Source organism: Larus michahellis, chromosome 2, assembly GCF_964199755.1.
Source record: "Larus michahellis chromosome 2, bLarMic1.1, whole genome shotgun sequence".
NCBI classification, from domain to species: domain Eukaryota; kingdom Metazoa; phylum Chordata; class Aves; order Charadriiformes; family Laridae; genus Larus; species Larus michahellis.
Genome location: NC_133897.1, coordinates 46,644,906 through 46,658,659, shown reverse-complemented (window position 1 = coordinate 46,658,659; position 13,754 = coordinate 46,644,906). Strand labels below are relative to the sequence as shown.

At 39.8% G+C, this 13,754-nt stretch overlaps 1 protein-coding gene across 1 annotated transcript in view; it reads right to left on the bottom strand.

Annotated features, from left to right (window-relative positions):
* Window positions 1-12,596, bottom strand: part of ANO10 (anoctamin 10) — a 131,621-nt gene extending 119,025 nt beyond the window's left edge. Inside the window, exons 1-7 of the mRNA XM_074575125.1 lie at window positions 12,161-12,596; window positions 9,234-9,386; window positions 7,945-8,127; window positions 6,406-6,540; window positions 4,668-4,787; window positions 3,354-3,923; window positions 906-961 (exon numbers count right to left, since the gene is read on the bottom strand). Coding sequence (XP_074431226.1) covers window positions 906-961; window positions 3,354-3,923; window positions 4,668-4,787; window positions 6,406-6,540; window positions 7,945-8,127; window positions 9,234-9,386; window positions 12,161-12,452 — 1,509 coding nt within the window. The 5' untranslated portion in view covers window positions 12,453-12,596. The remainder of the gene's footprint in view (window positions 1-905; window positions 962-3,353; window positions 3,924-4,667; window positions 4,788-6,405; window positions 6,541-7,944; window positions 8,128-9,233; window positions 9,387-12,160) is intronic.
* Between the last annotated feature and the right edge of the window lie 1,158 nt (window positions 12,597-13,754).

Sequence of the window (13,754 nt, the reverse complement as noted above, 5' to 3'; positions counted from 1 at the left end):
TGAAACTTAGTGGGGGTTACATTTGACATTTTCTATTTTTAAAAAGTATTTTCTATAAATTTCCTACAGGGAAAAAGATAGAGTGCTATTTTTTGAGAAAGGCAGACACAAAGCTATATATACAAGAGTTTTAGCTCTAGAGGTTACCAGTAACAGAAGGATAACAAGCAGATGAAGAAATAATAAAAAAAAGGCATGCCGAGTTGCATGGGGGCGGGAAGGAAATCTGGAATATAATTGAATGACCTTTTCAAAAATGAAACAAGAATATTACATCTCAAAATAAGCCAATCTTTACAACTGCTTTTACTGAACATCTTCTATGGGAATTCAAGATTTACAGTACAATTCCTTAGAATCAGTGTTGCATACGGATATATGCCTAAAACAGCAACCAAACTTACATAGATACAAACACAAAAGCTACTTGTTCAGAGCCAGGAAGTAAATACATCAGTACTACAAACTGCATAGGAGCAGCCTGATGGACATCTATCTCCAGCCTCCTCTGACTGCTTGTCTGAATGTCAGCACAGGTGGAAGTTAATAAAAGAACTTTTTAAAACATGGGTTTACCATAAAATCTTGGAAAAAGTGAAAGGAATAGTTCCCAGCTGAAGACAGGACCACATCAATTAACAGAAAAACTCACATATACAGAATCTGAATGAAAGAAAAATCAATACAAATAAAAACCTAACTCTGCACTATAAAAAGTGGCATCCAGAACAGTCTAGCAGTTACTGCAACCACAACAGAAATCCTGTTTACTCTGATGTTTGTGCAAGTATTTGGCCTTGAACAAAACTGTAGGTCAGTGAGGTAATGCTAGGAAAGAACTAATAAAACATATGACAAGTTCTCTTTTTAAATCATCTCAAAAGCTGCTTATACTACATACTTACCACTAAAACCTTCAAAATTAAATGATTCTGATATGAAGATTCCAGCCTGTGATTTTCTAAAATACCAACAGAATCATTATTCAGTAAACAGCAGAAGCACTTATCAGGTACTAGACATTGTTATACAAAGAGTAAATAGACATTTTTCCTCCACCTAAAAATTACTTAACTAATAGTTTATGGGGAATAATCCTTCAGCACATTATGACAAAAAGAACTTATCCTGTACCAGTACTTTACTTAACCTATAAAGCTAATCTGATGCACAATATTGACATACATATTTTCAGTTACAACTCTGGTATTTTTTCTACTGCAAAGGTTTTTCCTTTTACATCTTTCTTTCTCAGAAGAGCTGTTTCATAACAGAAAAAACACCCAACATTCTTAACACTTAATAAAATGTGCCTAGTTATTGATTTTTCTTTGGCTGAAAACAAATGCAAAACTAATTGGAATACATCATGAAAAATAACAATACCAGATTTGATTCAAAACCAGTAAATGCTCACAGAAATATCCCCATCCATCTCCCAAGGAATTTAGATCAGACCCTAAGCTCTAAAGCAAGATTAGAGTACATGAAGTTCAGCTGATGCATTACTCATTCTAAAATTAAGATTTTCAGTTCATTCAAGATAAAACTGTCAGAAGCTGATGTTCGAGGAAGGCTGGCTACTAGAGGCGGGGGGGAAAGGGAGGTGAATGGGAGATTTCCCATTTCTTTTTGCTATTTTGTCAAATTGTACCTCTAAAGCCCTGGCTAAGCAGTAACTGAACGATGAGGTAGCACACTAGTATCAGCTGTGTCAACAGGGCTGAAAGGAGAGACCATCACCCACAGATTGTGCTCAGGAGAGAACAGCAGTTTACTCTGACCGAGCATGAACTTGGGCCTGACACATGGAAGATGCACTCAGGGGACTGAATGCAATTTTTACTTTTAGCTTTCACTAAATGATTGGTTCTCGTGATAAATGGCTGCAAAAGGTGTGCTTAAAAATACCCCAGATTGTTTCCCATGCTTTGCCAGTTCAGCTGTTTAAGTCAGACCTTAGCTGAAAATATGCCAGGTTGGAGGGGACATAGGACAGCCAGACAGGCTCTTCATCCTATTCACAACATGGTAGCATAAACACTTTGGACAGCAGAGAAAAGGCACAAGTTGTCAGTATAGTGAGTTACATAAATACTGCTGCTGCTGAATACGAAACACCAGCTTAAAACCAAAAAAGTCTGGATTGAAAAAAAACATGGGTTACCCGTTAAAGACATTCTGGTCTACCTGATCAACACAACGGGGCATTTTGCATAAAGGCTTTTTCTTGTAATACAGTGAAAATGAAACAGAACAGTCAGTTGACACCTAGATATGGATTTGAAAGTCATTATTTAAATTAAACCCTTGAACAGTCATAAACAAACTAAGAAATTGCTTGCTTTTACTATTGCTGCTGTCAAGTTGAATTTGCTGAGCTCATCATTTTGGCATGCATAACCAAGCCCTACTTCAACATCTGTTTTTATTCTGTCTTCTGCACCAATCTCCTTATTGCTTGATCTTTCTTAGGTTAATTTTCTGGGCCTCCACCTTTAGTAACCTGGATTCGGTCATAGAATCATGGAATGGATTGGGTTGGCCTGTAAACGTCTGCCTTCTTGAGCTACACAAAACACTTCCATTAGCTTAATCTATTAACTTTGTCTGAAACTGACTGCATGTCTGTAGAAGTGCTAAAATTAAAAAAAGAATACTAACATTTCACTATCCTTACGTTAGGTTACAAAATGTAAGGCCTAATCTGTTAAATAAGTCACACATACAGGGAAAACAAGGCAATCTATTGTAACATTCCTCCTCTTCTGAGAGTTCCCAGAGGAAAGTATTTTGAGAGGGATGCGAAATCTCTTTGTTATATGTATAGCATACACAAACACTCTCATATAGCATGTAGTTGATGGTTTTAGATTTTTTCCATTATTTCTGTGCCTCCATCCCTTGCACAGGTATGTCTGTAGAAGAAGACGTATTCGGCAAACCCAGGTTGTGGATGCAAGCTGCCAGGACAGTCCCTCCTGACATCCACCTCTGAGCTCCCATCCTCACTATCTCACCTCACCACTTTTGGCTGATCCAGCCAAAGGGCTAAATCAGGGAAGGGGGACTTCTCCACCAAAGGCAGAGAGAGGCTGAGGAGGAAGGCAGGATCACCCCTTTTGATGCATGCTAGAGTCAGACCAAATTAAATGAAACATAAAACTGATCTCAGAACACTCAAAATATATGTAAGAAGTTAAAACGGCCATTTCTTTTACGCCACAGTAAAAACATACTTCAGGAAATTTCTTCAGCATTCCACTGAACGAGAACTCACGGTAACATATTCTACAAAGAAAGAAATTCTAAACATCTGGGATTCTAACTTTAAGGAAGAATAAACAACTTACCCCATGATGTTAAGAATTCAGCAGCATACCGATAGATGCGGTTCATAATTTCAATCACAATGGCATATATGATACTGGGCACAAACAGCATCAAGCTGCTGAAGTTAGACTCATTCGCTTCATGATAATCCAGAGCCCACTGTTCCAAATCAAAGTAAATCATCATCACGTACAGTGAGAAGTAGAGGCAAAGGCACACAAATGGTAAGGACACCAGATAAATCCGTATCTGTCTCTTAATACTTGAGTACACTGGTTCCTCCCTCCCAGTGACAGGATTGATACCCAGGACACCATGGAAGCCTGGTCTTGGTTCTTCAAACTGTCGTTTCATCAACAGCGTCCCCCAACGGTATGTCATGATGGCACAGATCCGCTTCCAAACTTCCAGGATCACAGTGGACCAGAGCAGATTGAATGTGGCAAACATCACATATTTGTCATAGTCTTCCCATGCAAACACATAATAAGGAATCCCAATGACAGCCATTGGAATCAAAGCAAATGTGAAGTACTCTAAGAAGCCAAAGTAGAGAGCAATGGTTTCACCAAAGTAGCATCGTATCTCATCTGCAGAGAAAAAAGAATCAATAAAGATTACACTCAGCACAGATGTCAGTATAATATCAAACTTGACTTTACGGTAATCCCTTGGCCCAAACTTTTTCTTCTAAATAATACAATGAATATTATTGCTTTTCTGTTCCTCCTTCACCCATGTTCCAAAAACTCAGGTTGTCATTTGAAAATTTTTTTATGTTCCATATATACAGACATAAACATAAATACATGTATTCAGATGGCAGGGAAATCAAATATCTCAATACTCACCATATCAACATCATATATCCAGAGGGGAAACAAACCCAGAACACTAGCATTCTTGAAAATAGAATCTACCAATGAATAGGTAGGATGGCACAGAAGACATTTGGTATAAAACCAAACTTTAACAGTGGCACCTAACTTCTGAGGCTTCTCACTGGTATACATACACCTGGGAAACAAATTTGTTTCAGCCTGCTCAGGGCCAAAAAGGCCTAGTTGTGCTTTGCCAGCCTTCAAGGAATAGATGGAAAGGTATACTGAAATCTTAAATCTTAAGCATGCCAGATAGCACACCCAGGCTGAGACATTCCCTTCAGCCATATTTGTACAATGTTCACCTTCCACACAGGAGTTTCACTTCTATAGAGGCTAAATGCGGCAGTAGAAGTTAGGAAGGAAACTTGGTCTTCTCATACAAACTGAAGAGAAAACTTCTCTAGAAGAAACCCTGCACGTTATTTGTAGTGGAGTTAAGTGTTCACATACCTAAAGGTTGATAGCCAACTTTGACTCGGCCATACCAGCTGTGACGGAGCTTTTTCAACTCTTCTCTATCATGCAGTGGGAAAATCTGAACTAGAATACCACTCGTCAATAATCTCCTCACTAGGGAAAAAAAAAAAAGAAAAAAAGAAAAAGGTACTTAGTACTCCTTCAAAGGACAGTGAAGTTGATAGAAGCAAACAGGCTACATTATGTATTTAGCAAATCGCCCCCAAAAATAAAATGTCTGCATGGTAGTTAAAAATTATCCATTATAGAGAGCAGTTCTATCTATTCCTACAAAGACTGTGCTGTCCACTGGAAGAGAAAGAGTAACCTTTTTATATCTATTAACTATTCTATAGGATTGAAACATAATCAGCTGCAGCTTGAATAACAAAAAGGGATACAGGTCAGAACTGAAATGCCACGTGGAACTTTGTGGGGAAAGGTCTGGCTCTTGCATTTGAGCAAAGAAAGGCATAACGAATCAAACCGACATAGCAAAAACAACACACTAAACTGAAGAGCCATTGTTGTATTAATTATGGGGAAGATACTAAAAACATTTTTGAATGATCAAGTGATACTAATTTATAAATTACTTCACATCTTCATTGGAAACAAACCAAATATTCCACAATTTGTATTTAACTTTGTTATGGAAAGCAATACTACCCATGTTGTTAAACAATTAACAAACTACTCCAGAAGTTACAACCATAGAAATATTAAAAAAGAAAGTAAATTCAAAACCAGGATAGCAGAGGCACTAGAAGTTTTGTGATAGTTTTCTACCATTTCCCGTTGGCATCTACTTGACATAACTAGAAAAATACCTTAGCTATATAAAAAATTACCAGTGTAAACACATTCGACATCTCCATTTATTTACATTTCTTGAACCACTGACATGCATAGATCTGTTTCTTCAATAACCAACACTAATGAATAAAGGCACTGTTATCACAAAGACATACAAATATTAAAAGATAAACTCTCCTAAGAAACTGTAGCATCTCTGACAATGAACTAGTTCCAGCTACCATAAAAGTAGCACTAGCCCTTCTTACATCTTTCTCCCATGAAAAGAACTCTTGAAGCAAAGAAGAGGATAAATGAAATCAAATGAATGAAATAAAACTTCTTTTCTTCATAGTGAGAAATGTATAGCTCTGGAACACTGTTATTCATTCCAGTACTTTTATAAAGAGACAATGCAATTATACCATTATGTAATTTTTAAAAAACAAATTTTTTGATACTAATTCTAAAAATAATGGGTGACATTAATAGACATAAAAATTATCCAGCTGAAAAGAACATAAGGCCAGAGCCTCAGCCCCACAGAAAGACTACAGTTAGAAGGCCCTTTGGAAGTCATCTGGTCAAAGGAGGTCCAGCTTAAATCGGGCTGCTCAGGGCCTTGTCTAGTCAGGATGTAAAAGTCTCCCAGGACAGAGTTACCACAGTCTCTCTAAAACCCTGTTCCAATGTTTCATTACCATCAGTGTGAAAAAACATTTTCTTAATATCTATTCAGAACTCCTCTTGTTGCACTGTGCATCCATTGCCTCTTGTCCTATCACTGTGGATTAGTGAGAAAAAAAAAGTTGATTTAAAATAGTGGGACTTAAATGTCTGAAGGATTTCTCTTCATTGCAGGAAAATTAAGGTTTTTTTCACCACAAACACTATCCAACATCAACACAGTGAGTTACAGGCAAACCACATTGCTTACCAATTGATTTTCCTGGATACAGCTTTGCCTGAGGATATCCAGGGATCATTTTTTCGTCTTTAGCTCTCAAATTTTCAAGTTCATGCTTGATGATATACTGACATTCTGCCATTGTCAGGAAATTGTGATTGTCATCTAAAATCGAAAAGAAAGTAGTATGAAATTGTGCAGCATAGGAAGACAACCCTGGCAGTAAACAGCTATCAAAAATGACCGTAATCAGGAAAAAAAATAAATTATGTGACTGTTAAAACTAGTGCCAACCAACATCCATTAGCAAAACCTCCACTTTTTAAAGTAAACATCTTGGGAAGAAGCTTTCTCTAACTGGCACACCTTGGGCACTGCATTTTTGATTACTCGGGTGAACTAAGAGAACAAATCACACAAGAACAAAGACACCCCTGAGCTACTAATTTCTGGAGGCTGGGTTTGTATAGCAGCAAGTATACTCTTGCCCTGTTGAAAGACTCTTACTTAGGCACCCACTATTTGCTGATCTCAGAATCTCCATACCCATTTCTGCCATACAGTTCCTGAAGTATTTTCATAACAAAAAAACAGTAAGATCAGGACAAACCTCCTTTTCAGTAACCACTTCACACCAAATTATCACAGTATCTTGCTCTTTATTGCCCATACAACATAATGATAAGCCATTTGAGACAATTAATTCTGATAAAAATACAGAAATAAGGTAAAACAATAAGAAACCTTACAAAAAATCCCAAATTTTGAAGAGCTACAGCAACAAACCTATTGTCAACCCTATCAATTTATCATCAAAGAAACAAAGTCTGGTTTCCCTGAGATAATGATCAATTGATTCTTTTTTTCCCCCTTAGGAACAAGAAACTATAGTAATAGCCCTAAATACATGAAGTAAGAAGCTAGAACAGCAACAAATCTCTAATACAAAGAATAAGAATATAGTATCAATAAAATTGAGGAACTAGAAATATTAGTAAGACAACCAGGCTGCAGGGTTTCTTTTGTAGATGACACATTTTTCACCTCATCATGCCCAAATTCCATTGAATGGCTCTGTAGTGTTACTTAATTATTTAATTCTGTTTGATATGAAAACATAATAGAACAAGGTATTTCTATTTTTGCCAACTAATTATAAGACAGTAGCCTCAAAACTGGCTGACAGGTGCTAATAAGAAATTAAATTGCTATGCTAAATCATAACATTGATTGTTAATCCTGCACTCATGTTTATCAACTATTTTATTGTTGTCTTATTTTCAACAAAAACTTTTCATACAAATAATAGATTATTTGGAGCATACAAAAGCATAAATAAAAACACAAGCAAAAAGTGGAAGCCATGTGAAAGAAGAAAAAATTTTATTTCACCATATGATCTGAATTTCCAGAGGCAAAAACGAGTGAGGTTTTCATGGTTTGTTGTTTCTATTTCTGTTCACTGTTACCATTCCAAGGAACGGAAAGCCCGTGAAAGATTTAGCAGTGTAATTGCTTATAATCTTTTGCCACAGCTCTGCAATGACAAAGACCCCCAAAATTGCTTACCTGCAAAATCTTTGAAAGTTTTTCTACTGCTGTATGTAAAAGTTCTCATTGAGTTATCACTACATTCCTTCACCAAACCCACAGTTTCAGCTCCCAGCAACAGCCTTAAGTGGGAAGCTCCAACAAGATAAATATGTTCATCTCCACTTTCTGTGACCAATGGTTTCACCAGCAGTTGTGCACCTTTGAAGTAAAGAAAGGCAGAATTAGGAAGAGAATACGTTAAAATTACATCTCAAAAACCTAATATTTTAGTAAACATCATATTGGGCCTAGTTATCAGGAGCGCTGGATCTGCATCTTTTTAAGGGCACGAAGAATTAAGGCTTCAACAGCAACCCACGTGGTATTCAGAATCTTGCAGGGTCATCCCCTGATTTAGCCCCGTTTCTGTGGAAGTGCTCACAAACAGTGAGATGAAAAAACAGGGATAGTTTGGATCTATTCCTGTCATGCTCACATTATATAAGCAACCAGTGCTTCCGCAAACAGTCCCCCAAGTTTTAAGGAGACTAGACTTTTGAAACAGAAAGATCCCTCACTTATCTAACAGAGGGCTGAGCACAAGTTTGTAGTCACAAATCCAACAGCTGCGGAAATATTACTGACCATAAGATATAAGCTACAACAGCCATAAATAATGCCTTTCTAAAAAATGTAAAAAAATAAGTCTAAGGAATTACAAATTAATTGGCCTAACTTCAATTCCTGCAAGTATACAAAAAATGAGTAATGAAATATTGTCTTTGTAAGAGCCTACAAACTATCAAAAAGATAATTAACATTAATTTATCAATATTAAATTGCTTCCTGCTAACTTAATTTAATTCTACAACATAGCACCAAGTCTTGTGGACAGGATAGTAGATATGATGTGTCTTCATTTTGGTAAAGCTTACAACGTTCTCATAAGCAACAACAGAAACATCTTCTAGACAATTAATATAAAAACTGATACCAAAACTACATTGAAGGAGAGGTTATCAGGCTTTCACCACCAAAATGGAAGGATTCTAGAGTTCAACAGGTGTGTGACCTTAAGCCAGTATTTTCATTTATAACAGGGTTAACAAGGTTCAGTTATTACATTTTCATGTCATCAGCATGAAGCTCTACTATTATATAAAATCAAGCAACTTCAAAAACGTGAAATGGAATGAGATGGGATGGGATTGGCTAAACAATAATTAAACCACAAATTACCTGAAAAATAATTTTCTATATGTCTTCATATTATGATGACAGCCAAATTGATTCCCAAGTGTTACAGAAGATCATATTGTACTCACCTCCATTTGCTTTTTTGTCCACAATTCGTTTAGTGAACCATTCTATGGTTTCTTCTTTGGTGCCTTTTGCAAGCTCAATTACTACCAGAGGCCTGAAGTTAGGCTCAAAAGTATCCAAGAAAGGCCAGCTTTCTGCCATCTTTTGAGAGCTTTCTAAGTACAGAAACAAAATAAAAATGCCAGTGTTAAAAGAATATTTGGTATAAATTTAAAACCCACAAAACTTTACTATAGTGAGTTACACATGTCCATGCTTAGCAAAGTGGCTGGTGCCCATTTCTGTGGACCTACTGAAAAGAGTATTTTGAGTAACCTCTCCAGTTATCACTTGGCAAGATGCTACCAGTCTTTGGTGGCATTTGTGCGCTACTCTCTAGGTAGAAAATTGTTGTTGCTACATACAGCAAAGTAGTAATGATGAGAAAAGCAAATAAATAAATAAAAACAAAGTAATAAGCAGAAATTATCATCAAAAGCAACAGCTTGCAACTTCCTACAGTATATTATTTGTCAGAAAATGAAAACATTAACAGAAGAGAACATTGGTCAAACAGATATCTAAAACCGATAAGCTTGTCCTGGTAAGTGCGCAAACACATTATTATACTTTTAAGGAGGAACTTTCTCAGTTAACCTTGCGAAGGAAACTTATACCACCTTGGGTAGGTGAGCAGGACACCTATCATACAGATAAGCAAATTATGCACAAAGGACTTAAATGACTTGTTGAAAGATACAAACCTAGTGTTTTGTGAAAAAACCCAGCTGCAAAGCGTTGCACATCAGCGTAGCTTTACATGTAAATAATCCAAATATTCTAAGTGAACGTATTCCATAAGAATCATATCATCATTGAGATTGGAAAAGACCTTTAAGATCAAGTCCAACTGTTAACCTAACCCTGCCAAGTCCCCCAGCACAACATGTACAGGTCTTTGAAAAACCTCCAGGGATGGTGACTCAACCACTTGCCTGAGCAGCCTGTTCCAATGCTTGACAACTGTTCTGGTGAAGAAATTTTTCCTTAAATATCCAATCTAAACCTTTCCTGCCACAACTTGAGGCCATTTCCTCTGGTCCTGCTACTTGGCAGAAAAGACCGACACCCACCTTGCTACATGCAGGCTCCTTTCAGGTAGTTGTGGAGAACAAAAAGGTCTCTCCTGAGCCTCCTTTTCTCCAGGCTAAACCACCCCATTTCCTTCAGCTGCTCCTCATAAGTAGTGTTGACATTGTGCTTTCAACTTTTATATAAATGATTCTACAGAGATCATTATACCATGCTTCATAAAGCAACTTAGAGCTGTATCTGGTAACTAACCTAACTCAGTTTAAAAAAAAATAAATTAAAAAACCCAACCAAAAAATGCTATCACAGACTGAATTTACTAAATTTAAACTGAGGGGAAGGTCTGCATTTGGTTGTTGTTTTTTTTTTTTCCTATTAACATCACTGAAGAAAGGATTTTACCCACTGTCGTTAAGCAGTTTTCCCCTTCCTGTTCAAAGACTGAAACTACTGAATTTCTAAGCAAGTTGCTCTAAGGATGCAGTTCAGCTTTTATGACAGATATGGTTGTGTGATTCACAGAGAAATCATAATCTCCAGTATTTCATATAAATTATTCTACAAAATACAGTCATAGCATAAACATATGCATATCACAATAAACAAGTCTATTTGCTTTCAGCTGGGAAAAAAGGCTTTCAAGACAAATTTCAACGGGATTTTCAGCCAGTTTCACTTGACCGTTCACACGCACACAATTCTGCAGCATTTGGATTTACAGCTCTGAACCCAAGGATGTATTCCTTTAAAAGAAACACATTAGATTAATGAAGTATTTAAAAACATTTTAGATGTAAATCTGCACATGCCAAATTAATCAGACAAAGGAAAACATAATCAGCAATTAGGCAATGTAACTGTGATTGTCAATGATTACACTGTCTTGGCGCATCACTTCAACTTACTGCATCACTTCCCATAATGTTTTATTTTTTTAAAAAAAGGGATAAAGCCTGTCGCATTGCGCACATTGCAACTTCTATGGAATTTAAAGAATCAAAAGCACTAGGCCGTTATTATTGCTAGTTAACCATAACAGTTTAGAAAACAGTGACCTTCTGAAAACAGCCTTTGTATAAACAGCAGGAGACTCAGCAAACTTGGCTCCTATCCTTTATTCAGAATCGTTGTGCTTGGTGCGGTGACTAAGTCGGATTTGTTATTTTTAGGCATATTACTGCTGAAAAGTATAACCGGGCTGAAGCGCTCTTCCAACTTGCGTCTGCAATTTCCTATACCACAAAGCAGGCAGCTCAGCGCCCTCTGGAATGTCACTTGCACCTCTTCTCGCACACCTATGCACAGCACGACTTAGGTCAGACCCAGAGGCGCGGGGTGGCCCTCTGACCCTCACAGCCCACCTCCCCGTTGGGCTGGTTCCCCAGGGCGGCCTCCAAGCCCGCACACCTCTCGGGGCGGGGGAGCTGGTTTTATAGAGGCTGTGATAACTCCGTCCCATCCCTCTCGACGCCAAGCTGCGCCCCGCTCTCCTTTTATAGGAACCGGACAACTGGGGCGGAGAGCAGCCCCGGGGCGGAGAGAGGCCCGTTCGGTGACTCGCTCCCTCACGCCAGGCCGCTCCGCGGCTCCCCCTCCGCCCCAAGCCCACCGGGACCCCAGGGACGGGGCCTGGCTCCAGCAGCTTGAGCCCGTTCCAGGCCCGGCCCGCCTCACCCCCCGAGGCCTGTGAACGCCGCCAGGCGAGGGTGCCTGGGAGGTGAGGAGCACTAGCACCGCGCCACGGCGGGGAAGGCCGGGGGTGGGCGGGCAGGGGGGAGGCTCCTCCCCTCACGGCAGCGGCGGCGCAGGCAGCGAGAGCCCCTTCCCGCCGGGCGACAGCCGCCCACTCCCCACTCACCGCCGGCTCCACATCCGCAGGGCGGGCGGCGGCCGCTGGCAGGAGGCGCGGGGCGGGGGGCGGCCCGACCTGCCACCGCCCACGGGCTGCCGCCGGCCACGCCCCGTCGCCCCGGGGCCACGCCCCCCCGCGGCTGCTCCGCCTCCTCCCATTGGCCCGAGGCCGCGCTGCCCCGCCCTGTTCGCGTGCCCACGGGGCAAGCGCGGGACGGCTGAGGCGAGGCTGCGACCGTTGGGTGGGGCGGGTGGTGGCCGTTGGCGGCGGTTAGCGGCCGTTCCGCCCTTTGTGCCATAATGCTTCCAAAATATCTTTATTACAGTGTTTTATCAGCATTGGTATGGACCGTGACCTCTCGCTTCATCCTCCTTTTTTTTTTTTTTTAACCTTTCCCTTTCTGTGCTCCCTCCTGGCAGGCCAAATCTCCTTCTGCAGCTCGAGCCGAAAACCCTTCACTTCGGCTGAATTATTTCCAAACATCGTTTTCTACAGGCAAAAGAGGACACTTTCGCATTTCAATGCCAAGATTTTTGTAGAGAGTATAATTCCACGTGTCCATTCGTAGCTAAGAGCAAAGTGCGACTGCACGGTAGGGGCAGCAGACGAAGAGGCTGGCTAGCACAGCACACTCCCCTGCTGGGCTCATGGAAGTTCTTTTAAGCCAGGTTCTCCAAATATATTTTGTTTTGGACAATATCGGAGCCTTCAGTGCATTGTGGTTTATGCTGGACTGGCCACTAAACAAACAACAGATGCTGTCTTTCCCAAAAGAAGGGAGAATACGGGAGAGAGACTTATGCATTGAAAAGAAACTAAAGCTACTTTAATGAAATATTAATAATTAAAAAAATAATATCAATAAGAAAAAAAATGAAATCTATACTATATATATACAAAGCCAGTATCAAGCTCCCAGAATGACGATTGTGTCACTGGCAGGCACTGGGAAAGTCCCAGACTGGACTATGTGACAGATAGGTTCCTATGGATTCTGAAACTGTATTCAGGGACACACAGATCAAGGTCAAAGGCAGAAGAACAGACGGAGACCTCCTCAGACACTGGCTATTGAAGAAAGAGGCTGACTCCTTTGATCCCTCAGCTTTTATACTGAGCATGATGCAGATTGGATCGAATACCCTGTTGGTCAGTTTTGGGTCACCTGTCCTGTCCGCTCCTCCCTGTGGGTGCCACCCCTCCCCACTCCAACTTGATACATAACAGTTAGCCGACCTTGGTTGTTATAGCAATAAGTATAAGCAAGAGCTTCTCTGCATACTATTATTTGATATTAACTATACACATCAGGCCTTATCACTGCCAGAAGCAGACGTTGTCTGAAAAATATGCTGTTAATTTCAGGGAGTGGTGTTAGTTAGAAGAGACTTAATGGAAAAGTAAAGTTACTGAAAAGAAAATTGGTTCTGTTCTACCTCAAACCAGGACACGGTGTTCCTTGCAAACTAGGTTAACTTACAGATGTGAACAGTCCGTGCAGGTCTAGAATTATTACAGAAACCGTTCCTCACAGTTTGAAAGGCACCGGCTGGGACTTGCACTGTGTTTGCCTCTGTGGCTTATGCCAAGTAGGCACACA